Source organism: Myxine glutinosa, chromosome 6 (genome assembly GCF_964187855.1).
Source record: "Myxine glutinosa chromosome 6, kmMyxGlut1.1, whole genome shotgun sequence".
NCBI lineage: Eukaryota > Metazoa > Chordata > Myxini > Myxiniformes > Myxinidae > Myxine > Myxine glutinosa.
The window spans coordinates 13,215,132-13,240,961 of NC_136266.1; the positions used below are offsets into that span (position 1 = coordinate 13,215,132).

Below are 25,830 nucleotides of genomic sequence, written 5' to 3' on the forward strand. Positions count from 1 at the left end.
CCCCATCTCTCTCTCTCATCTCTCTCTCTCATCTCTCTACCCCATCTCTCTCTCTCTCATCTCTCTCCCCCATCTCTCTCTCTGATGTACTGCTGAAGCAGCTTCCTGCAGTAAGGATTACACTGGGTGGTTTGCCATTGCCTTCTCTGCAGTAGTTTGGGCAGGAATTTGGAATTTGGCCAGAATGCCAGCAATAGCTCGCCTACTCATCGCGAAGGACACCGTGGGGTCTTTAATGTCCACCATCTAATGCCGGCAGACAGGAAGCCCAGTAAACGTCCATCCGGGGGGACGGCACACACAATGATGAGTCGCCCTGCCTGTGAAACCCAGGGATGACGGGTTATACCTGGGTCGGGATTCGAACCCAGGCGAGACGGCTCAGAGGCGAGTGTGCGTACCTCTAAGCCATCCCGTCAGCTCCGGAACATACCTCACAGAACCGTAAAACAAGTAACACAATCGTTTGTTTTTTTGACGTCACTTCCTCATTATACCTGTTTTGATTGGGTGTGTTGGTTGTTTTTCTCCAATGAGAAGCCATGAAAGTTAATTGATGAGCCATACGGCTTGGCCTTTTGTTAGAGGAGGTTGCTTCGCACACCCGATCAGCATGGTGTCGTGAAAATGACTCGACCGATGAATTCCCACATAATCCGACGTGAGGCCGACGTCCCTTCCTTTCCCGGCGTTGTGCATTTGGCAGGTTGGATTGCCGGCTAAATCTGGCGTCGCCGGAGGAATTATGCTCGTGGTGCCCAACGTGATGGGCATGATGTGCTGGTCGCCACCACTGGACCAACTGGGGAACAGTGTCCGTGGCATTCAGTTTAGCCAGGTATGTGTTTGAAGGGCAATAACCCATGATGCACCACCAACTGCGACATGTTGTTGCGCTGTTTCGTTTTATTGCCAAGTTTTCTAAAGATGTAAAAGGTTTGATTCACTCGTCTGAATATTCTGAACTTCCATGCTTGTGGTTGGAGTTTTGTACCGGTCATTGAACCCGAGAAAGAATAAGGTCGATTACCTTGATAAACTAGAACGGGCACTCGGTAGAGTGCATACATCCGCCAGGTAGAACAGTTTAAGTTTTGTATCCCTCTGGATCTGGATCTGGATCTGAACCAAAATCTAATCGGCTTGTTCTTGTCACCAACCAAACTCATCCACCAAGTTTGTCAACTTTTGTCATAATCCATCCACAACTTTTTGAATATCATGCCATATAATATCATTTTTGACCTCTTCGTCAATGGTGAAGAATCATTTTAAAATATTCCCTGATCCGGATCTTCACTAAAATTGAATCATTTCATCCTTGTCACATTCCCAAACCTGTCCACCAAGTTTCGTCTGAATCCGTCCACAACTTTTTGAATACCATGAATGAAATGAATGAATGATCGTTTTGAGGCCATTTTCCCCGCTAGAGCGGGGGTTAGACTTGCGGGCCCCATGACAATCACGGTTCCCTGTTTGAGGCAATGTTTTTATGGCCGGATGCCCTTCCTGACGCCAACCCTTGGTCGTCTCTTACGATGCGCAGGGATACGGTGTACCTATTCTAAACCGGGGTACACACCGGGATCATTCATCCCAGCAAGCTGGTACTCAATTTGCCGACCTCAGAAGGATGACAGGCTGAGTCAATCCCCAACTTTTTGAATAGCATGCCATATAATATCATTTTGACCTCTTCGTCAATGGTGAAGAATCACTTTTTAAAATATTCCCTGATCCTGATCTGTATCTTCACCAAAATTGAATCATTTCATCCTTGTCACACACCCAACCTGTCCAAGTTTCGTCTGAATCCATCCACAACTTTTTGAATATCTTGTTCACCTACAGACAGTGGTGAAAACATAACCTCCAACCACCTCTGGTGGCGCAGGTAATAATGATGGTGCCACGTGGGCGATTTCAAAAGCTGCCTCTTTGCAAAACGATGATTATACAGGTGTAGAATTTTCACATTGCTTGATCATTTTAACCTCATGCCAGGTGGTCGTGGGAAAGTGTAACTTTTGACAATGCAGCGAATTAAACGTTTTTAATCGATTTTTAAATTATTATTCATATCAATGCTTCATCTGTGACCTTTGTCCCCAAATCAGGAAATGGTATCCATGTTCAACTTTCACAATTACGATAACCTGCGGCACTTTGTCCGGAAGCTGGATCCCCGGCGTGAGAGTGGGGAAGCACAGGTGGGCATGCGAGAACCACTTGTAAGCAGCACCACAAACCATTTGGATCAAAGTACATGCGGAATATGCATCCTTCGGGAAACTTGGAAAACATACACGTGATGACAAGTAGAGGTGCACAAATATTGATTTTAATGATTGTTTGTCTTTCAGGCAAAGACCATCGCCAGCCTGTTGTTTTCTGCCCACAGTGGCGACCTGTCGGCATTACGGAGGTAATGACGGCTCGGCCTTTCCGCTTCAATAGGTGTCGATGACGCCGACCTCGGTGTACCTGGTTTCCAGCCAAGCCATTGCTGTTGCATATTATTTGGAATCCAAGATTGAGGTTGATGCTAACATTGTCTGCACCTTCACTCTCAATGTCCAGGTTTGCTTTGTCTGCGATGGACATGGACCAGAAAGATTACGATTACCGCAGTGCTCTGCATGTGTCAGCTGCTGAAGGTACTGTACACCTGGCCATCTGCTCACCTCTCACCTGAGCGCTTGTGCTTTAGCAATTTGATGCGACTGCATCTTGTTTGGTGAAATTGACATTAAAGGACGACGTTGAAGGTTTACCTTTGCATATTTGGTTTCATCAGGACATTTGAAGGTGGTGCGTTTCTTGTTGGAGATATGCAAGGTGAATCCACTGTCAAAAGACAGGTAGGTCGCACACGAGATCAAACCAACGTCGACGTGTATTATGGGCATTTGCAGCATGTTAAGAATGAACATTACAGGTTGAAAGTCGGGTTGGAAAATGTGCAGGTGGCTAGGTAGTTGCGACACCTAGTGGTGAGGCAGCGATACCAACAGACAGGTTGTTGGACATCTGTTGAATTTGAAATGGAGAAAATTCTTGTCCGAAAGGAAATCGAGTCGGTTACCGGTCCCGGAAACGACTCGGAACAGTAAGCCTAACCTAACAACGGGCAAAACACATGGCGGGACTCATTTAGTCGGACTCACTCCAGGATCGCCCTTAACACCTACTCACCTTGCAAGCCCTGGCCATCTGCTCACCTGACAAACTTGCTACGGAAATTGAGCGCATCAAAGCCATTCTGCTTTATTTTGGTTACCTGAGCAAGTCATTGTTGGATTTCTAATGCGCAAAGTTGCCGATTGGTCACAGGACACTATCTTCGGACCTGATAGGTGTCCAGTTCACCAACATCTGCCTTGGAAAGGTAAAATTTCCCAATGATTCGAGGAGCAAGTGAAACCGGCAGTCTCGTGCTGCTCCAATTTGGTCACAAGTCTAGTGACGTTTACGACTCGTACAATGCTCCTTCCAATCTGGAAAGGTGTGCTGGTAACCCGTACAATTGGACAACGTAACTTCCGAGTTTCAATTCCAGTACGTAGGCCGTACACCCCGAATATTGGAGGAACGAATTGAGCGGCACGTTCCATTGGCACTTCATAGTAGTCGAGCTACAGGCCGTGTACAACTAGGGCGTGCGTGTGACTCTGCGATTGGACAGCTTTTGCTGAATAATCCAGAGTGCGCTGAAAACTTTCGCGTAGATCGGTTTCAGATCGCAGTGCGGCACATGTACGTATGCTCGAAGCCACATCCGTACACGCACAGTCCCGTTCTCTGCAAACAAAAGTAATTTGTACAAGTGCTTTGCTTATTTTGAGACGACTGTTACAAGTCTGGGGTCATCCAGTTCATTCGGTGCCTCACGCAATGACGTGCACCGACGGTAATAGTTGTCACCGACGTGAGCCAATCAGTGACCAGATGTGAGGATGAGCGCACATCAAAGCCTCAATCAACGGGAGTGAGGTAGCGCTCCCTACCAAACAGAAGGGAGTAAAACCACCTTCACAATTACACTACCGGTCAAAAGTTTCAGAACACCTCAATTTTTCCAGTTTTTATTGAAATTTACGCAGTTTAATGTCCAGTGAATAACCTGAAATGGTACAAAGGTAAGCAGTAAACTGCTCGAGGTTAAAAAAAAAGAGTTTAGGTTAGCAAAAACGGTATAATAATGTAAATTGCAGTTATATTGTAAAAAAAGGTTTTCTTCAGGGAACAAGTAATGGGTTAACAACTTACAGCTGTTCTGCAACAATGTAAGTAAATTAAGCCTTGATAGTTGATGCAAACAATTCCTACAGATGTCCCAACCTCTGCTGATTACTTGATTACAAACCCCCTGTCTGTATAAAAGCAGTATTGGAACAGACTGTTAGTACACCCTCTCAAGCATTATTTGGACAATATTGCACTGCAGGAAGTAGTATATTAGAAACTGGAGGAAACTCTGACAGGAAGAGGTCTGGCAGACCCAAAGCCACAACAGAATCAGAATCAGAAGACAAGTTTCTGAGAGTCAACAGCTTGCGTGATAGGCGGCTCACAGGAGAACAGCTTCAAGCACAGCTTAACACTGGTCGAAGTAAGCAAGTCTCAGTTTCAACTGTGAAGAGAAGACTTCGAGCTGCAGGTTTGACAGGTCGAGTGGCAGTAAGAAAGCCATTGCTAAGATGACAAAATAAGAAAAAGAGGCTTTCCTGGGCCATGAAGCACTGCCAGTGGACGAATGAAGACTGGAAGAAGGTCTTATGGACCGATGAATCAAAATTTGGAATCTTTGGTTCATCACGCAGGGCTTTTGTATGCTGTCGAGTAGGCGAAATGATGGTTCCTCAGTGTGTGACACCAACTATCAAACATGGAGGAGGAAGCGTGATGGTCTGGGGCTCTTTTGCTGGATCCAGAGTCGGCGACTTGCACCCTGAACCAAAAGGGCTACCACAGCATTTTGCAGCGCCATGCAATACCCTCTGGTATACGCCTAGTTGGTCAGGGGTTCATCCTACAGCAAGATAATGACCCTAAACACACCTCCAGGCTATGTCAAAACTACCTTCGAGGAAAAGAACAAGACGGTCGGCTTCAAATCATGGAATGGCCAACACAGTCTCCAGATTTAAACCCCATCGAGCTGGTTTGGGATGAACTGGACAGAAGGGTGAAAGCAAAGCAACCTATAAGTGCAACACATTTGTGGGAACTTCTGCAACAGTGTTGGGAAGAACTTCCCGAACAATATTTGATTTCCATTGTAGAAAGAATGCCACAAGGGTGTTCGGCGGTTATATCTGCAAAAAGTGGCTACTTTGCTGAGTCAAAAATTTAAATTAAATTTTGTTAAACAAAATGATTCTATGATTTCTTTTTTATCTCCAATTGTTTGTTTGTTCTATGCTTAATTTCAGAGTACATTGAGACATTAAACTGCGTAAATTTCAATAAAAACTGGAAAAATTGAGGTGTTCTAAAACTTTTGACCGGTAGTGTAAGTAGATTTGGAGTGGATCACATTCCGAGCGACGATGCACCTTGGCATCTCTCCAGGGTAACTCAAATGCAGGTATTATATAAAAGTTCACTAATGCTGGTAGTTCAGGTATGTGTGCATGTGTAAAAGGTTGCGAACCTGCAATATACTTTTTCTCTCCAAGAATGAGGGTAGTGGCAGGGCATGATTGAGGGGACAGTGACTGGGGCTAGTGGGACAACATTTTGGCACTATCACGCAGGGAATGAAGGAGAAGAAGTTTCGGAGGATTGGGTTAGGAAGGGTTAATGGGGGTAATAAGGATGGAGGATGTACTTCCTACTTGAAGCTCTGGAGGGAAAAGTGGGAAAGAATATCCTCTGGAAGGTGGTTCTATAGACGAGAGAAGTGAGGAATAAGTTGACGTGTGAAGTCGGCCTGGATTTTGGAGGTTTAATCAGTTGGGGTTAATGGAAGAACACGTGCATCCTGGAGTTGCTGGGTAGGGTCGGAGGATAGAGAAAAGGGAGCAATGCTGTAGAAAATGGAGAGTGCCCAGCGACCTGCCTCTATTGTGAGGGTAACAGATATTGTGCTCCAGCTTCACCATGGGAGATTCCTATAATGTTGAGAGTTTTTGATTCTACGTAATCCAGAAGAGACGGATGTGATGCTGGAGTGCCAACCTGTAAAGGAGAGCAGTACTCCATTGAACTCCAGACAAAGTTCAAGGAAACATTTGCTCGACGAAGGAAGTCAAGTCTGCGGCACCCAGCTTTGCTATCTGGTTGTCCCAGGAGATAACTGATGCTGAGACGTAGAAGTTCAATAGACTGGACCTCTTCCAGTGGCTGACCGTGGAAATGGAGAGGTAGATTAGTTTGACTATTCTCCCGGAGTGACTGAGATTTTCAGGATTGAAGGACAACATTATTGCTGTAAAGTTGCTGCAAGGTTGGTTTAAAATGGTCCCAAACCAACAGGCCTCCAACCGTCCAATGGCGTGAGGAGCACGTCTTGTGTGAGGGATTTCTGGGTCGTTCCTGGGAGATGGATCGGCTATCTCCGTGCCACAGGCGTGTTTCTGTAGAACTGACCGGGGCCAATCAACAACAACTGTGTGCAGCAGCGTTACGGCTATCTTTGAGACCTTTTCTTTTTATTTCCAATTGTGAAAATTTGCCATCTACCACCTTGTGATTTGTAAGCCCATTAGGTTCATACTTTATGCATATTCGTCCTAGCCTTCGGACTATTATTATTGTGCTAAAGAACAACGTATAAAAAAATTGGATTGTTTTGTCCTTCCCACCTCCCCCACCAATAGATGGGGCTTCACATCAAAGGATGAGGCAAATCGATTCGGACACATGGAGATTGTACAACTCCTCGAGGAGTATGAGCAGCGATGCATCAATGAAAAGAAGGAGCACCCGCTCGCGTCGGAGAACCTCGAGGGCATGGTGTGATGAATCCAAATGGAGCGAGGAGGGGGAAGCTTGGAGAAGGTTCTGGTATGCAGGACATGTTGATTAGATTGTGCCTTAGGTATTTCCAGATACACCAAAACCTGGAGGGAACTCTGAACACTTTGTAGATCTTGGTGAGTGACCGAGTCTGTGATAGACTGCATTCAGGTTATTTTTGTTGTTGTTTATTGGGCTTTGAGTCAAGATTATATATTACTTGTGTACAAATGTTTTTGTGTTTTTTTGTTTTTTTAAATTCAAACATTTACTCTATTTTGCTTTGGCGGTTTATTACGTCACGGAGTATTAACTGCAACTTCAGGACTGAAATGCAAAACTAGGTGGCAATGTTTACGAGAACCACGTGGAGGGCACTTGGTATCAGGGCTTTAATTTAAACTCCAAATATATTGACAACAAGCGGTGGCCATTTTGTAACTCTACTCTTGGTGCTTTCTAGGCCCTTTCCTTGATTTAAAGTTGCAATTCAAATGGACTGGCTTTTTGTATTCGAGCGACAGTTAAAAACCCAGCTTTTACCAACATGCACAACAACATGCATTTTAAGGCCATTTTCCCTGCTAGAGCGGGGGTTAGCCTTGCGGTCCCCATGACAATCTTCTCCATTTTGCCCTATTTTCTGCATCTCCCCTTGTTAACCCCCTTGCCCGCATTTCTTCTTCCACCATCTTTAGCCGTCTTTCTCGGTATTCCCCATCCTCTACTTCCTTCCACATTCATTTCCATCACTCTTCTCCACTAGTCACTTTCATCCTTCCTCAACAGATGACCAAACCATCTTAACCTGTTCCTCTTCACACCATCCATCACAGACTCTATTCCCATCATCTTTCGCAATTCATCATTTGTCTTCCTCTCTCTCAACGATACTCCGCACATCCACCGAACCATTCGCATTGCCACCCTTTCCAGCCTTCGTTGCTGCTCGACGTTCATTACCCATGTCTCACTCCCATAAATCATAACACTTCTCACACATGCAGCATACACCTTTCCCTTCAGCTTCAATGACACTCCCCTCCTCGTCAGCACGCCACTCAGTTCCCGAAACTTCTTCCATGCACATCTCACTCGAGCAACCGTTGCAGAGTCTGATCCACCTTCTCCATTCAGCACGTCTCCGAGGTAACAAAATGTTTTCACACCTTCCAGCTTCACGCCATCTCCTCTCCAACACCCTTTCCAATACCTTAATTCCATGCTCCAATAACTTTATCGCTCGGTTCGAGCCACACTCCAGAGGGTCACCTTTCCCCTTGCATCGAGGGACGAGGGTACTTAGTTCCCAATCCACTGGAATGCGGCCTTCTTTCACCACCAGATTACAGATCTCTGTCATTCTCTTCACACCCCAACTTCCTGCTGCCTTCAACATATCTCCCACAACTCCCGTCAGCTCTCCCGCTTTTCTACTCTTCATTGCTTTTATCGTTTCCTCAACTTCCTTCTCAGTTATCTTCTCTGCCGGTCCTAAAACTGGGTTACTCTCTATGTTGCCATCCCATTCATTCTCTGTATTCAACAGTATTTCCATATATCTTTTCCATCTTCCTTTAATTCCCTCTGGGTCCACAACGATTTGTCCCACTTCATCCTTCAAGCAACTCACCCCCATCACATCAGACCTCTCTTTCACTATGTGCTTTGCAATCCTGAATACCGCTCTCTGACCCTCTTCCGAATCCAAGCGTTCTCCGAACATTTTCCTACATGCCTCCTGCGCCTTTGCTACCTCTTTCTTTGCAGCCTTCCTGGCTGCCTTATAACTTTCATGCTCTGCTTTTTCTGCTCCCGTACCCTTCGCCTTCTGCCACTCCTTGAACTTCTTCCTCTTCTCATCAATCCTCTTTCCAACTTCATCATCCCACCACCATGTTTCCGAGTGCCTCGGTGGTCCTTTTGTCCATCCACATACCTCACCAACGGCTCCCAACAGACTATCTTTCATTGATATCCAAGCACTTTCAAGCTCAACCACATCATCCTCTGCCCTACTCAGCCTCTCTTTTAATGCCTCCCTTACTGTCACCTCTTTCAACCTCTACACCTTCATTCTCGGTTGGTACTTCACCCGCCGAGCTCTCCTCGCACCTTTCACCCTGATGTCGCAAACAACCAAGTGGTGCTGTGAAACAGCCTCCTCCCCCGGGATCACCTTTGTGTCCCGGAGGTGCCCCCTATCTCGCCTACGCACCATCAGGTAGTCAATGGTTGTCGTCGACCCACCTGACGTGTATGTAAGAAGCTTATTATCCTCTTTCTCGAACTGAGTATTACAAATCAACAAATCAGCTCCATCAGCAAACCCCAAAATCCTTTCACCTTCTCCATTTCTCACACCATATCCGTAACCCCCATGAACTCCCTCAAAACCGTCCATACTCCTTCCCACATGTCCACTTAAGTCTCCTCCTACCACAACAACTTCCTCATCTTTCACGTTTTCCATCAGCTTCTCTATCGCACACCAGAACTTGTCCTTCTCTTCATCGCTTCGACCAACCTGCGGAGCATATCCCGAAATGACGTTCACCAAGAGCTTTCCAATCATCATTTTCACCATCATCAACCTATCGCTCACTCTAGTCACACTCACCACACTGTCTACAAGCTCCTCAGAAAACAGGACACCAACACCATTCACGCCCTCTGGGCACCCTTGCCACACAGACTTGTATTTCTGTCCCTGCCTACCCTTCACCATTCTCACCCCACTTCCCTTCCATCTCGTCTCTTGCACGCAACACATGTCCACTCTTCTTCTGACCAATACTTCCACCACTTCTCCTGATCTCCCTGTCATTGTCCCTACATTGCATGTCCCAAACCTCAGAAACCGATCTCCACTTCGGGCTGTACCCTGCCCATATGTAGTTGTAATTGTCATGGTTCTCTTTTTGAGGCAATGTTTTTATGGCCGGATGCCCTTCCTGACGCCAAACCCAGCTTTTACCAAAGTTGAAATTGACAATTTGATTGAGTAGACTTAAACCGTGGATACCTGCATTCGTGTGTGATCATCAGGTGCTTTGCAGGCCGCTGTGGCCTTGTTTCACCTGTCAGGTGTAAGTTTTATTTAAGTATTTTTGTACTTTTAAATGCACTGTACACGTACAGTGGTTGGCCTCACGGTGAGGCCGTTGTACAAGCCTTAATCAAAATGGATACTTTGTTGAAACTCCTGTATAAAAGTCATTGACACATTGCAGAACCAATTTCCAAAGGAGAGGATTTTGAAGTTGAAACCGTTTTTTTGGGTGAAATCTCAGAAGATTGTTGTAAGCTTCTTTCCTCGCACTCTTTGGGCCCTGCAGGCCTCGCGTTTGATGGTTGTGCTGGTTGGAATGGTTTCGAGATGGCGGTCACCTTGAGACGGAAGTGAAGCGTATTTAATGCAAATTTGTTTCGGAGGAAGTTGAGTGATGATCACGTCACACGTGTGGAGTGCAATGGTACTCGGAACAGGTTGAATGTATATTTTGTTGCATATGTGCCAATGTTTGTATTGATCAGTGGAAGGGTCGTTGGTGATGGCAAAGGTTAAGTTTCCCGTGTCGTCACAATGGAATGTTCCGTGTCGTCATCAAACAAACCTCATTCCGTCCACTCCAGGATAGTCGCTTCCCAGAACTTGTGTTGAGGGCCTTTTGGCATAGTCTCCATGCTCTTTACAGGAGGCCAGAGATGACTCGCTTACTCTTCGGACACCGTGGGATCTTTAACATTCACCAAGTGATGCTAGCAGATGCGACACCACCGTCCATTAGCTCTGTCTAAGGAACGGTGCTCTCGTCCGTTGGACACGCCGCTTGCAAAACACCAATCCGACAGTTCTTATAAACTGCCGTCCTGGCGTGTAACAGGTGTGGCGATTCGACAGAATGTGCCGTCCCTCAGATTGCTCGTCACCCGAGTCCCGTCTTCCAGCGTCAGTTGGTGAATGTTAAAGGTCTCGTGGTCACCAGGACTAGGTGAGTTATCACCGGCACCCTGAGGAAATTACAAATTCCCGCTCGAACATACAGGGGGCACACCTGCAGCAAACGATGCCACCTGCCATGTGCTGCATATGGAAGAGGAAGAAGACTCGTATCTTGTCAGTGCTTACGATGCCAAAGAGCGTATAGTATTGTGAAAAATGCTTGTTTATGTACAAGTTGAGTTTAATAAAACAAGTGAAGGTGAAAGCTTCCTGGTGCAGTAACTGATAAACACCTCACGATCCAAAAGCCATTTTGCGTATTCAAGGTTACAGGTGCCCTCCTGCACACCTGGCATTCCTTTATCTCAACACAAAAGCATTCATCCGCATCGTCACATGACAATGCGGTTACACCGATACGTGCGGGAATCGAATAAACATCGGATGAAGATCAACTTGCATCCTTCGAATCAAGGCCACATCAGGAAGTTGTTTCATGAAAAAAAATTCTCTCAAACTTGAAGTGAACCAATTCAAACCTCGTGGTTGGAACTTTTCTAAAGTGATATTTGATTACAATGTGTGCGCATAACAAGTGCTACATCGAATGACGATCAAGGTTAAAGGAGTAGGCCCAGTGTTTAACATACTTCATACATACATACAACCCTGGTGTTGGGCTAGCGGCTAGGGTGCCGGCTTAGGATCCTAGGATCCTGGGTTCGAATCCCGGTCAATCGCTGAATTAACGCCAGGGGGGTTGACTCAGCCTGTCATCCTTCCGAGGTCAGCTAATTGAGTACCAGTTCACTGGTAATTCCCTGCTTGTCGTTAAAGGCGGCAAAAAGGGTTGGCGTCAGGAAGGGCATCCGGCCGTAAAACACTGCTTCAAAAAGGGGACCAAAAAACAACAACAACCACGGTTCCCGAAAAAGGCCAACCCCTGCTTTGCGGGGAAAAATGGCCTCTAAAGGTGGTTATTTTTTTTTTATACATTCAAATCACTAAGAAATGGAACATCTACGAAACGTTGGCAAAGTTTGCGTTAAATAAGTGACGAGTCGTTGAAGCCAAGCCGGAAGCCGGAGAGATCGGCCCAATCGTGTTGGCGGGTTATATAGTGCAGGGTATTAGGACGGGTGGTGCAGGCCACAACCATTTGAAATGCAGTCCTGCAATTAAGTGCAAATCGGAAAATTTGGCAAAAAAAGAAAGATTCCACGTGGGAGTAAATGCATCTGCAATAGCCGAGTGAAACTGTGGGGAGGAAGAAGAAGCTGCCATTTTGCACATGAACCCTTCCTCCTTTGCTCAGACGAAGGGTTTACACCTGAAATGGCAACTTCTTGCTCCTCCATGATGGTTAGCATTTCTTGATCAACATTTGTATTTAACCCAATGTTCTATCTTTCTGCCGACGCGAGACTGCGGCAGCAAGAACAGGTGCTACCTTGTACAGGTGCGAATGTAGGCCACAGCAGCTCGCTCATAACAAGTAAAACCGTGAAATAGTCAGAAAAGCTTAGTCTCAAACTCCAGGCCACAAAAATGGCTTTACTAAGGTGCGTTTCGGGTTATTACTTTAAATTGCAACAAAAATTTAAAATTATACAAGTGCTGGAATAAGTGATTGCGTTTCCAAACCCATGGGAATCCATGCCTTGCGAGCACGCTGGCAGGTACCGATGGCGCAGTGCACGTCAGTCGGTGGACATCATCTGCGTTTGTATCTGAAAGAAAAAGGGAGTGATATTGACATTCTGGATCGCATCATTTTTAAAGGTGACTGGACATCATTTTTCAACCGAGGCAGCTCATCAGATTCCATTACCAAGTGACCAGAAGCAATGTGTGATTTTTGAAAACGGTTCAAATAAATCAACTATTTACGGAAATGGAGTCACAGGTTCTAACCGCTCTCCCCCCTCACAAGTGTCCACGTGCGTTGATATGTACAGAAAGCTCAACAGACTCACAATGGATATGGAATCAACAATGATTGATGTAGGCCGACTATTCAGGCCTCAACCTTCCAAACAACAACATGCATTTTAAGGCCATTTTCCCTGCTAGAGCGGGGGTTAGCCTTGCGGTCCCCATGACAATCTTCTCCATCTTGCCCTATTTTCTGCATCTCCCCTTGTTAACCCCTTTGCCCGCATTTCTTCTTCCACCATCTTTAGCCAAGTCTTTCTCGGTCTTCCCCGTCCTCTACTTCCTTCTACATTCATTTCCATCACTCTTCTCAACCAGTCACTTTCACCCTTCCTCAACACATGACCAAACCATCTCAACCTGTTCCTCTTCACAGCATCAATCACAGGATCTATTCCCATCATCTTTCGCAATTCATCATTTCATCCTCAACCTTCCATTGGACCTAAATAGGTTACGCCATCATCTTTTCTTCAAAAGGGTTAATGCCTGAAATGTCAGCTTCCCATAGTAATTAACATATCGACAGTGATTCCAACCAGTTGTCTACCTGTCTACCAACCTTAGATGCTTTCACAACCAGTTTTCCATTGTACGATCGGTTCACAGGCTCACGGAGGATCAAAGTTAGAGGTATGAAAACATTGCACATGAGCAGAGGTGAGTGTGGGAGAAAGCACGAGGTGACCATGGGCAGCACTTAAAGGACTGGAGGGATTGGCACGACACAGACACGGGATTTTAAACCAAACAACAGCAATTTGGTGATTCTCCTGAGAATACATGTTTGCAGAAGCCTGGTATTCTTGCTTTCCGCTGCTCTTGAACCCACAACCCCTGGGCAACCACCTTGCCATCATGGGCATCCATTCCAGTTACTTTTATGTGTAATTTGGTCGAGGTTGAGCGAATCGAGGTTGTGTCTTAATTCGAGGGTGATTGGTGCAAGTTTATAAATTGATTTTTTAAAATATATGAATTGACATCCAATGGTTGAAATTATTTTTGTTTGTAGGAGTAAGAGGAGGAATTTAGATAGATGGGGGGCATACGAGGACGTCAATATTTCCACCATTTTGTGGACATCAAGGTTGTAAATATTTTCAAACAGCTTTCTTTTGGAGTCTTAGCCAAACCATAGTCACGTGGTCGCATTTCCTGAAAGAGCGGTCATTTTGAAAATGAAACACCATGGTTGAAGTTTGATCTCAGCCTTGGTAGGGAAACAAATGTCGACCGGATTGAAGTGTCATTTGCAGAGGTTAGACGTACTCAGGGGTCACCCAAGACCGTCCAGCCGTGTTTTAAAGATTTATTTGCAGTATATATACATTATATATATATAGTAAGTGTCAAGTGAATTGGTTGAAAATTGACCAGTTATGTGACCTTGACCTTTTGACCTCAAACAATAGGCTTCCAAGCTCGTCACTACCTCTCCCAGGTGGTGACGTTTCGTGAAGATCAGAGTAAAAATGTGACCTGCAGGCGATTGACATACAAATAACAAGAAAGATGTGCCGAGCACGATACCTACAATGTCACTAAAACAAATTTTACCTTAAAATAATTGGTGGTTGAATTTAGGGGCCTGATTTGTAAATCCTCTTCAAATTTCGAGTGAATTGGATGAAATTTGAGGATTTTAGAAATCTGACCAAATTGTTGACCTTTTGACCTCAACCAATAGGCTTCTTGGCGTATGACCAGCAACTCGACTGTTTGGTGAAGTTTTGTGAATATCGGTTTCAAATTGTCACCTGTAGGCGATTGACATACAAACAAATCTTTGATTTTCAAAAGTAATAAAGAAAGAAAAAGATGGAATAGATTATTTTTTTAAATGCGGCGTCAATCTTTATGCTCTGTGGCGGGGCAAATAAGAGCTATGTATCGCCCCTAGACTTTGCCCTTGGACTCAATTTTTTATTATTCTCTTCAAATTCTCATAATAAAGGTTTGTTGAAGATTTGATGACGAGCTTAAATGGTTAAAAAAAAAAAAAAAAAAAAAAAAAAAAAAAAAAAAAAAAAAAAAAAAAGTTGTGGCCTAGACAGACAGACAGAAGCGATTGCAAAACCCCATCACCTGCTGCACTGATGAAGCAGCTGGGGGAGTGGATGGGCCAATGAAGGAAAACTAAATTAAATAATTACAGGGAACATGTCACAAGCATGAGATGCGCGCACATGCAATGCCGTTACTAAAGTCACCAATGAACAAACTTGGTGTTGCCTTGCATTCCATTTGTCACAGCAGCGCAACAACATTCACACAGTTGTTTTCTCCTTTCCATACGCACGTGTGATACGTCTGATTTCAGGAGCTCAGATTTTTTAAGCTTTGAATTATTCCGTAAGTATTTTCAAATGGTATCCATAATTGAAGCTTGGTGGTGGCTTTAGGTCTCAAGGCCCCAAATCTGAGCCTCTGCCGTGCCAAAATAACACCAGGTGGGTCGACTCGGCCTGTCTGAGGTTGGCCGGCTTGCGCGCTGGGAGCGAGCCAATCGGGTATACTGTGTCGGAGGGGTGACCCATCCGGGATCGTACCTAGCCAATGAAACGGACTCGTCAGCCTTGTGCGAGGATGATCATCTGACGATCCGTCATACGTAATTGGCTTCAAAATGACACCAAACTTGCGTCGCTGCGACAACCTAGGTTTTGGCTACGAGGTTGTGTATCTTGCGGAGCTACCCTGTTACTGTGGTTTGGTTTGGTTTGTAACAGTCTCCCATCTTAGTTTGTATGAAAAAGGAAAAACACAAATCCTTCCACAAGTTACAAACACTGCCACAACAGACTGTAGAATGTGGGATTCTAACCTCAGTAGCAGGTATGGTGACATCACTCAAGCAAGAGGGCAGCCAAGGGAATGCTCTGGGGAAGGAAATTTGTGGAACTTTGGTTTGTCGAGCATAAAGAAAATGTCGAGCATCTGTCCGAAAATGTCGAGCATAAAGTTAAATGTGAGAGGCCAGAAACGTCCAACCAGATTATTAGCAAGACCCCATTTGCAATGACATCACAAACATGTCCTCGGTAATCTGGAATACCAATGATGCTACCCATCACCATTAACCTTTTGTTGTTCGACCACATGACTATCTCTACTGTGTTTAATGCAACATATCTAAATGTTCTGCACAAACCTTACCTGATTTTAAAATGTAAAAGTGCAGGACAAGGCTCACCTCCTCCAAGGAGAATTGTGGAAAGGGATGTGAGAGTTCTGATTCAGTCAGCTCAACCAAATCTTCAGGTGTCAGTGGGAACATGCCCAATGATTGACTGACTCTCCTACACATTCCAAGAAATGGGGAAAGAAACGAACGTGTCCAGAATTGGTTTGTTCTCTCAAACAAACCCTGGAGATGCATGGCAGCTTTGAGGACATGGAAAGCACACATGCACCTTGTGTGCAAATAAACAATTCCATTGGCTCTTTAAAGATCTCCGGATCGCACCATTAGAGTTATACGGGAGGAGAAATCGAGAGAGGGCACATGATGAGAAATAGGTCACGGGGGAATTCCAAGGGGGAGCAATGAAGAGGTGGTTATACTCACGTCATGTGAACTGGGATGAATTTTGTAGGAATGTAACCTTTTGAGTCACTCTGCTCTTGATCCATGATGTCCGACGCTGTGGGAATACAGTACACAATGGATATCAAACTTCATTGGTCGAAACCACGAAGGAACAGTCCTACTTCGGGAAAAGAAACTCGACACAGATGTTTCTCCTGTTCTACGTAGTTTTGAGCCGGAGTGACGTAGTTTTGAGCCGGAGCGATGCCATTTCCCAGCGGAGGGCGAGTTTCTTTAAGATTTACGTTAGCAGCCAAGGAAGTTGCAAGTTGACATTTATGACTTCCTGACTGATTCCCTTATTAATATACACCTTTGGAAAGGCTTCACCAATCGTAAATTTCCAGGGATCAGACTCAGAGCCCTAAAGTAGCGGATGACTTTTGAGAATGTCACAACAATTGTATTTGGGAATCATTACCGTCACTCAAAATCATATAGAAGAGCAATAAATAAAGAAGAAGACGTCGTGCAGAGCACGATACTTGCAAAATCCACCACTCCCCAAAATAAAAAAGTTGCCATGGATACAACAAATTTTCCATTTCATTAAGATTATAATTGACGATTTTAATCAAAGCTCGGGTCAACTGGATTAAAATTGCTTTTTCAGGTGAAACTTGATATTAGAAGTTTGACCTTGAGTTGACCTTTGACATTTTGACCCAAAAATAGTTGGTTTCCCAATTCAGTGACGCACTATGTAATTGATATTTAAATTTTAAGTCAATCGGATGAAAATTGATGGTTTTTCAGATGAAAAATTATGATTTTGGAAGTTTGACCTTGAGATGACCTTTGACCTCAAAAATAGTTGGTTTTCCAATTTAGTGACTGAAAATGCTGTTCAATTTCCAAGTCAATCGGATGAAAAATGGCAATTTCAGAAATTTAACCTCCAGATGACCTTTGACCTCAAAATCAATAGGCTTCTTCCTTATGACCAACTCTACCAATCTGGTGAAGTTTCGTGACGATCGGTTTAAAATTGTGACCTGTAGGCGATTGACAGACAAACAGACAGACAGAATAACGCACGAGACCAACGAATATACTTGAAAAATCTTCCATTTTGGAAGTAATAAATCGATCTTTAAGTAAGGTAAAGTGATTGGGTTTTCAAGTCGATGATCCTGTGCCCACAAAGTGTTCTCCCAAGTCCAGGGTGCATCGCCACTTTAGCAACACGCTCAACTTTTGGAATGAATAGAATTCCCGCTCAGATGAGAAAAGGTGTCGCTCAGTCTCTCGGCCACTCACACATGCCCAAGTATTTGCTGAAAGCTTTGTCCATGTCGATGTCCGGATAGAGGTACTTGAGAGGACAGTTGGGTATGTTGGTATCGCTGATGATCTTGAAATTGAAAATGATGTCGGGGAAGGATACGGCGGCCAGGTGCTGCTTGGTGTACGGCTCCACGGACTGGATCTCGACCAGGTCTGCACAAGGGGTACAGACACATCGACACCAAATTGGTGAAAATGATTACAGGTGACCATCTCATTAAAAAATTTATATAATGAGCCATGAAGTTCAAAGCTCATGCACAGAAAACCTAAATCTGTAGGTTAAATATGCAAGTTTACAACAAGAACCCCTCCCCAAACTATCCTCATCCCCACCTCCACTCCCCAAACTATCCTCATCCCCACCTCCACTCCCCAAACTATCCTCATCCCCACCTCCACTCCCCAAACTATCCTCATCCCCACCTCCACTCCCCAAACTATCCTCATCCCCACCTCCACTCCCCAAACTATCCTCATCCCCACCTCCTCTCCCCAAACTATCCTCATCCCCACCTCCTCTCCCCAAACTATCCTCATCCCCACCTCCACTCCCCAAACTATCCTCATCCCCACCTCCACTCCCCAAACTATCCTCATCCCCACCTCCACTCCCCAAACTATCCTCATCCCCACCTCCACTCCCCAAACTATCCTCATCCCCACCTCCACTCCCCAAACTATCCTCATCCCCACCTCCACTCCCCAAACTATCCTCATCCCCACCTCCACTCCCCAAACTATCCTCATCCCCACCTCCACTCCCCAAACTATCCTCATCCCCACCTCCACTCCCCAAACTATCCTCATCCCCACCTCCTCTCCCCAAACTATCCTCATCCCCACTTCCACTCCCCAAACTATCCTCATCCCCACCTCCACTCCCCAACTATCCTCATCCCACCTCCACTCCCCAAACTATCCTCATCCCCACTTCCACTCCCCAAACTATCCTCATCCCCACCTCCACTCCCCAAACAGCCTCATCCCCACCTCCACTCCCCAAACTATCCTCATCCCCACCTCCACTCCCCAAACTATCCTCATCCCCACCTCCACTCCCCAAACTATCCTCATCCCCACCTCCACTCCCCAAACTATCCTCATCCCCACCTCCACTCCCCAAACTATCCTCATCCCCACCTCCTCTCCCCAAACTATCCTCATCCCCACCTCCACTCCCCAAACTATCCTCATCCCCACCTCCACTCCCCAAACTATCCTCATCCCCACCTCCTCTCCCCAAACTATCCTCATCCCCACTTCCACTCCCCAAACTATCCTCATCCCCACCTCCACTCCCCAACTATCCTCATCCCACCTCCACTCCCCAAACTATCCTCATCCCCACTTCCACTCCCCAAACTATCCTCATCCCCACCTCCACTCCCCAAACAGCCTCATCCCCACCTCCACTCCCCAAACTATCCTCATCCCCACCTCCACTCCCCAAACTATCCTCATCCCCACCTCCACTCCCCAAACTATCATCCCCACTTCCACTCCCCAAACTATCCTCGTCCCCACATCCACTCCCCAAATACTTACCACTGCTTGACTGCTTCACCCAGGTAAAGGTGATGCCTCCGTCTCGACTGCTTTCACTGAAACGCAGCAGGAATGTCCCATAGGGCTTGTTTTTAAGCAGGTTCTTCTCCTTCTCCTTGCTCACAAAGCCCATAATGTAACTGCAAAGAGAACACCTTTAGTGTGAAGCACAATGATGATTTTCAAACGTGTCAGATGAACCTTCTGGTTCTGATCTCCTTCGCATATCGACACATTTTGCTCTCCCTAGAATGGATGACATCCAAAGTTAAGCAAACCATTCCGGATATGTCCCATCTAACTGTAATTGATCATTTCGAACGTGGGGTGGGGGGAGGGGATGACGAGGGCAGTCAGTGGTGAGGAGTAGTGGGGATGACGAGGGCAGTCAGTGGTGAGGAGTAGTGGGGTAACGAGGGCAGTCAGTGGTAAGGAGTAGTGGGGTAATGAGGGCAGTCAGTGGTGAGGAGTTGTGTGGGTAACGAGGGCAGTCAGTGGTGAGGCAGGTTGTGGGGGTAGTCAGTGATGAGGGTGGAGCAACAGAGATAGGTAGAAAAGAGGCCAGGGAACTTTTGTTGGCAATTAAACTATTAAATATGTGGATTCACAATTCTGCAGGAATGCTCGTACCGAGCGATAAAGTTATTGGAGCATGGAATGAAGGTATTGGAAAGGGTGATGGAGAGGAGGATAAGGAAGAAAGTGAAGATCGACGAAATGCAGTTTGGATTTATGCCAGGAAGAGGAACGACAGATGCGCTTTTCATTGTGAGGCAGTTGCAGGAGAAGTACATGGAGAAGAGGAAGAAGTTGTTTCTTGGGTTTGTTGATCTGGAGAAAGCATTCGATAGGGTTCCACGCAAAGTATTGACATGGGCATTGAGGAAGTTAGGAGTGGAGGAATGGTTGATCAGAGTAGTGATGGCAATGTACAAAAGAGCACGCACAGCTGTAAGGACGAAGGACGGGAACAGTGGTGAGTTTGAGGTGAAGGTGGGAGTGCATCAGGGGTCGGTACTAAGTCCACTACTATTTGTAGCTGTGATGGAGGTGCTGGTTCAGAACGTAAAGGAGGGTTTACCGTGGGAGTTGTTGTATGCAGATGATCTGGTGTTGATTGCAGAAAGTATGGATGGACTGAAGGAAAAGATGAACAAGTGGAAGGAATGTATGGAGACAAAAGGTCTGAAGGTGAATATCGGAAAGACGAAGGTGATGGCAAGTGGAAAAGCATGTGGTGAGGTGGAAAGAACTGGGAAGTGGCCATGTGCTGTGTGCAGGAAGGGTGTCGGAGTGAACTCCATTCAATGTACAATGTGCGCTGAGTGGGTTCATCACAAATGTAGTGGTTTGAGAGGGTCATTAACCAGAGTGGCAGCTACATTCAAGTGTGAGGTGTGCACAGAGGGAGCTGCAGATGGAGGAAATGTTGAGTTGGATCTTGGAGACGGCGTGAAGCTGGAAGGTGTGAAAACATTTTGCTATCTAGAAGACATGCTGAATGGAGAAGGTGGATCAGACTCGGCAACGGTTGCTCGAGTGAGATGTGCATGGAAGAAGTTTCGGGAACTGAGTGGCATGCTGATGAGGAGGGGGGGAGTGTCGTTGAAGCTGAAGGGAAAGGTGTATGCTGCATGTGTGAGAAGTGTTATGATTTATGGGAGCGAGACATGGGTAATGAACGTAGAGCAACAACGAAGGTTGGAAAGGGTGGAAATGCGAATGGTTCGGTGGATGTGCGGAGTATCGTTGAGAGAGAGGAAGACAAATGATGAATTGCGAAAGATGATGGGAATAGAGCCTGTGATTGATGTTGTGAAGAGAAACAGGTTGAGATGGTTTGGTCATGTGTTGAGGAAGGATGAAAGTGACTGGTTGAGAAGAGTGATGGAAATGAATGTAGAAGGAAGTAGAGGACGGGGAAGTTAGAAATGGAGAAGATTGTCATGGGGACCGCAAGGCTAACCCCCGCTCTTGCAGGGAAAATGGCCTTAAAATGCCTGTTGTGTTTGTTGTATTCACCATTCTGCAGGAAGGATCGTCAACATGGAGTTCGATGCATTTTTTAAGGAGCAGGAGTTAGGGACAATGAGAGAAAGTTAAATGACATCATATCAGGAAGACGTTGGTTGTGGTACACCTCGGAGCTGCAAGATGACGTCATCACGTACAGTCGCAAGTTCCTGATGAACCTGCGTTCCGGCAGTTTTGCTGGTGTTATGCAAAGACGTGTTGTGAACTTGGAAATTTCGAATGGTGTTTTCAGAATTAAGAAGAAAAACAAACGAGGTTCTCGTGGAGGTTTTCGTCATCGGCCTAAACGCAGAAACCACAAGGTACCCCTTCCTGTTTTGACTTTGATCAATTCTCGCTCGATGATGAACAAAATTGTTTGCCCTCCTGAAGTTTGACTGGTACTAACAAAGCACATCTGTGATGTGTTTCACCGAGACATGGCGTGGTGAAGGGGATTACGTGTCCTTCGATGGACGTGAGATGATTATGGCTGATAGAGACGCGTCACCGGACAAGGCCAAAGGTGGTGAGTTAAGTAGGCCGATGAATTTGAATTGGGCCAAAGATTTTATGGTATGTGAACGATATTGTTCCAAGGATGTGGAGGTACTGACTGTGTCTTTCCGACCCTACTACCTGTCACGGGAATTTGGTCAGTGCACTGTTATTCGGACGTACCCACCAGGGCCGGACTTTAAGTGCGCATAGGAACGAATCGTCGAAAGTTACAATGGAGGTAGGAATGAGGATTGGATCAATGGAGGTAGGAATGAGGATTGGATCAATGGAGGTAGGAATGAGGATTGGATCAATGGAGGTAGGAATGAGGATTGGATCAATGGAGGTAGGAATGAGGATTGGATCAATGGAGGTAGGAATGAGGATTGGATCAATGGAGGTAGGAATGAGGATTGGATCAATGGAGGTAGGAATGAGGATTGGATCAATGGAGGTAGGAATGAGGATTGGATCAATGGAAGTAGGAATGAGGATTGGATCAATGGAGGTAGGAATGAGGATTGGATCAATGGAGGTAGGAATGAGGATTGGATCAATGGAGGTAGGAATGAGGATTGGATCAATGGAGGTAGGAATGAGGATTGGATCAATGGAAGTAGGAATGAGGATTGGATCAATGGAGGTAGGAATGAGGATTGGATCAATGGAGGTAGGAATGAGGATTGGATCAATGGAGGTAGGAATGAGGATTGGATCAATGGAGGTAGGAATGAGGATTGGATCAATGGAGGGAGGAATGAGGATTGGATCAATGGAGGTAGGAATGAGGATTGGATCAATGGAGGTAGGAATGAGGATTGGATCAATGGAGGTAGGAATGAGGATTGGATCAATGGAGGTAGGAACGAGGATTGGATCAATGGAGGTAGGAACGAGGATTGGATCAATGGAGGTAGGAATGAGGATTGGATCAATGGAGGTAGGAATGAGGATTGGATCAATGGAGGTAGGAATGAGGATTGGATCAATGGAGGTAGGAATGAGGATTGGATCAATGGAGGTAGGAATGAGGATTGGATCAATGGAGGTAGGAATGAGGATTGGATCAATGGAGGTAGGAATGAGGATTGGATCAATGGAGGTAGGAATGAGGATTGGATCAATGGAGGTAGGAATGAGGATTGGATCAATGGAGGTAGGAATGAGGATTGGATCAATGGAGGTAGGAATGAGGATTGGATCAATGGAGGTAGGAATGAGGATTGGATCAATGGAGGTAGGAATGAGGATTGGATCAATGGAGGTAGGAATGAGGATTGGATCAATGGAGGTAGGAATGAGGATTGGATCAATGGAGGTAGGAATGAGGATTGGATCAATGGAGGTAGGAATGAGGATTGGATCAATGGAGGTAGGAATGAGGATTGGATCAATGGAGGTAGGAATGAGGATTGGATCAATGGAGGTAGGAATGAGGATTGGATCAATGGAGGTAGGAATGAGGATTGGATCAATGGAAGTAGGAATGAGGATTGGATCAATGGAGGTAGGAATGAGGATTGGATCAATGGAGGTAGGAATGAGGATTGGATCAATGGAGGTAGGAATGAGGATTGGATCAATGGAGGTAGGAATGAGGATTGGATCAATGGAAGTAGGAATGAGGATTGGATCAATGGAGGTAGGAATGAGGATTGGATCAATGGAGGTAGGAATGAGGATTGGATCAATGGAGGTAGGAATGAGGATTGGATCAATGGAGGTAGGAATGAGGATTGGATCAATGGAGGGAGGAATGAGGATTGGATCAATGGAGGTAGGAATGAGGATTGGATCAATGGAGGTAGGAATGAGGATTGGATCAATGGAGGTAGGAATGAGGATTGGATCAATGGAGGTAGGAACGAGGATTGGATCAATGGAGGTAGGAACGAGGATTGGATCAATGGAGGTAGGAACGAGGATTGGATCAATGGAGGTAGGAACGAGGATTGGATCAATGGAGGTAGGAATGAGGATTGGATCAATGGAGGTAGGAATGAGGATTGGATCAATGGAGGTAGGAATGAGGATTGGATCAATGGAGGTAGGAATGAGGATTGGATCAATGGAGGTAGGAATGAGGATTGGATCAATGGAGGTAGGAATGAGGATTGGATCAATGGAGGTAGGAATGAGGATTGGATCAATGGAGGTAGGAATGAGGATTGGATCAATGGAGGTAGGAATGAGGATTGGATCAATGGAGGTAGGAATGAGGATTGGATCAATGGAGGTAGGAATGAGGATTGGATCAATGGAGGTAGGAATGAGGATTGGATCAATGGAGGTAGGAATGAGGATTGGATCAATGGAGGTAGGAATGAGGATTGGATCAATGGAGGTAGGAATGAGGATTGGATCAATGGAGGTAGGAATGAGGATTGGATCAATGGAGGTAGGAATGAGGATTGGATCAATGGAGGTAGGAATGAGGATTGGATCAATGGAGGTAGGAATGAGGATTGGATCAATGGAGGTAGGAATGAGGATTGGATCAATGGAGGTAGGAATGAGGATTGGATCAATGGAGGTAGGAATGAGGATTGGATCAATGGAGGTAGGAATGAGGATTGGATCAATGGAGGGAGGAATGAGGATTGGATCAATGGAGGTAGGAATGAGGATTGGATCAATGGAGGGAGGAATGAGGATTGGATCAATGGAGGGAGGAATGAGGATTGGATCAATGGAGGGAGGACTACCATTCATTGGATCAATGCATCCTGATTCTTAGGGACTTCAATGGATGTGAACTTGGTCAGGAACTCCCTCAGCTCCATCAGTACCTGAAAGTTGCTACCTGTGGTAACAGGACATTGGACAAGTGTTATATGGCAACAATGAACATGCTTATGCGGTGAAGTGTGCTCTTGCGATCGAACCATAAGGTGGTCCGGTCCCATCTCTTGCCCACAGTGGTGAGAAAAAGTTTGTGAACCCTTTAGAATTTTCTTTATTTCTGCATAAATTTGACCTAAAATATGATCAGATCTTCATCTTCGTGAAGATCTGATCTTCACGCACAAAAACTACATTTTCTTTTATTTATCGAGCAAAAGGATCCAACATTCAATTTCTTTCTTTGTTGGAAAAAGTATATTGAAGATGCCTGGCTCAGTTTGCTTCATCCAATCACAAGTCACCTATGTCCGTGTGTTATTTGTTGATTTCTCGTCAGCCTTTAACACTATGCAGCCATTTACCCTTGTGAAAGTGTTGAGTGACCTGTGCCTGAACCCCCATATCATACTCTGGGTGGAAAGTTTATTACGAGACCGTCCTCAGCGGGTGAGGGTGAATGGTAGCTTGTCAAAGTTACCAATCTTGAATACTGGTGCTCCACAAGGCGGTGTATTGTCACCTCTACTGTTCAGTTTGTACACCAATGGATGTGTGGCTCTTAAAGAAGTTTGTAACTTTATTAAGTATGCAGACGATATCGCCATTGTTGGCTGTCTTTCCGATCAATCAACCTTTGTATCTTCACCTCGATGAGATTGACGCACTCAATAAGTGGTGTGGGGACTTTTGTCTCACTCTGAATAAGTCACGACTGACAAAAGTCATTACACTGGCATTTAAAGTTGGTGGGCCTTCAACCAGTCTTTATATATCCGAGCATTGAAAAGGAAGTCGACCCATGTATGTACCGATGAGTCACTTCTTCGATGGACCTTTTGAAAAACTTTCGAGTCAGGCAGATGAAGAAGAATATTTTCAAAAAGGAATTTGTACCATGTGCAGTTTAAGTGTTAAATTCAAATTCTTAGCCATTTCCGGTTCAGTCTATCTTCCATATTTTACCTGTTGTTCTTATTCTTTTGATTTTTTTTATGTTTCCACATGAGGTTTTGAACTTGGCGTCACTGAATAGACATTCCCCCGGTTACGGGACAATAAGGATTATTATTAACTAGCCGAAACCCGTGGAACATCCACGGAAGGGAGGATGTGGTGTATGGATAGAGTGTACCATTATGGATGGCATAGGGGATTTGCTTGTCCGAGTCAGAGTTAGGAAGAAAGATGAGAATGAAGA

The 25,830-nt window shown here is 45.3% G+C and overlaps 2 protein-coding genes across 14 annotated transcripts in view; one reads left to right on the forward strand and one right to left on the reverse strand.

Annotated features, from left to right (window-relative positions):
- The window catches only part of LOC137429596 (glutaminase kidney isoform, mitochondrial-like), a 77,756-nt gene extending 66,579 nt beyond the window's left edge, over positions 1–11,177 (forward strand). Inside the window, exons 13-19 of one of the 3 annotated variants that reach the window (XM_068119629.2) lie at positions 707–838; positions 2,121–2,234; positions 2,367–2,428; positions 2,584–2,660; positions 2,801–2,864; positions 6,828–7,014; positions 10,305–11,177. In XM_068119629.2, the coding sequence (XP_067975730.2) occupies positions 707–838; positions 2,121–2,234; positions 2,367–2,428; positions 2,584–2,660; positions 2,801–2,864; positions 6,828–6,969 (591 nt within the window). In that variant the 3' untranslated portion in view covers positions 6,970–7,014; positions 10,305–11,177. Of the gene's footprint in view, positions 1–706; positions 839–2,120; positions 2,235–2,366; positions 2,429–2,583; positions 2,661–2,800; positions 2,865–6,827; positions 7,121–10,304 lie in introns of those variants that run through there. The other 2 variants (XM_078779615.1, XM_068119631.2) reach the window with 2 other exon arrangements.
- A 37-nt stretch (positions 11,178–11,214) lies between these two features.
- Positions 11,215–25,830, reverse strand: part of LOC137429600 (signal transducer and activator of transcription 1-alpha/beta) — a 107,894-nt gene continuing 93,278 nt past the window's right edge. For 6 of the 11 annotated variants that reach the window (XM_078779607.1, XM_068119640.2, XM_068119638.2 and 3 more), the window contains 6 exons: positions 19,275–19,414; positions 17,700–17,879; positions 16,419–16,494; positions 16,044–16,149; positions 15,675–15,729; positions 11,215–12,642 (listed from right to left, as the gene is read on the reverse strand). In XM_078779607.1, the coding sequence (XP_078635733.1) occupies positions 15,697–15,729; positions 16,044–16,149; positions 16,419–16,494; positions 17,700–17,879; positions 19,275–19,414 (535 nt within the window). In that variant the 3' untranslated portion in view covers positions 11,215–12,642; positions 15,675–15,696. The remainder of the gene's footprint in view (positions 12,643–15,674; positions 15,730–16,043; positions 16,150–16,418; positions 16,495–17,699; positions 17,880–19,274; positions 19,415–25,830) is intronic. The other 5 variants (XM_078779608.1, XM_078779609.1, XM_078779611.1 and 2 more) reach the window with 1 other exon arrangement.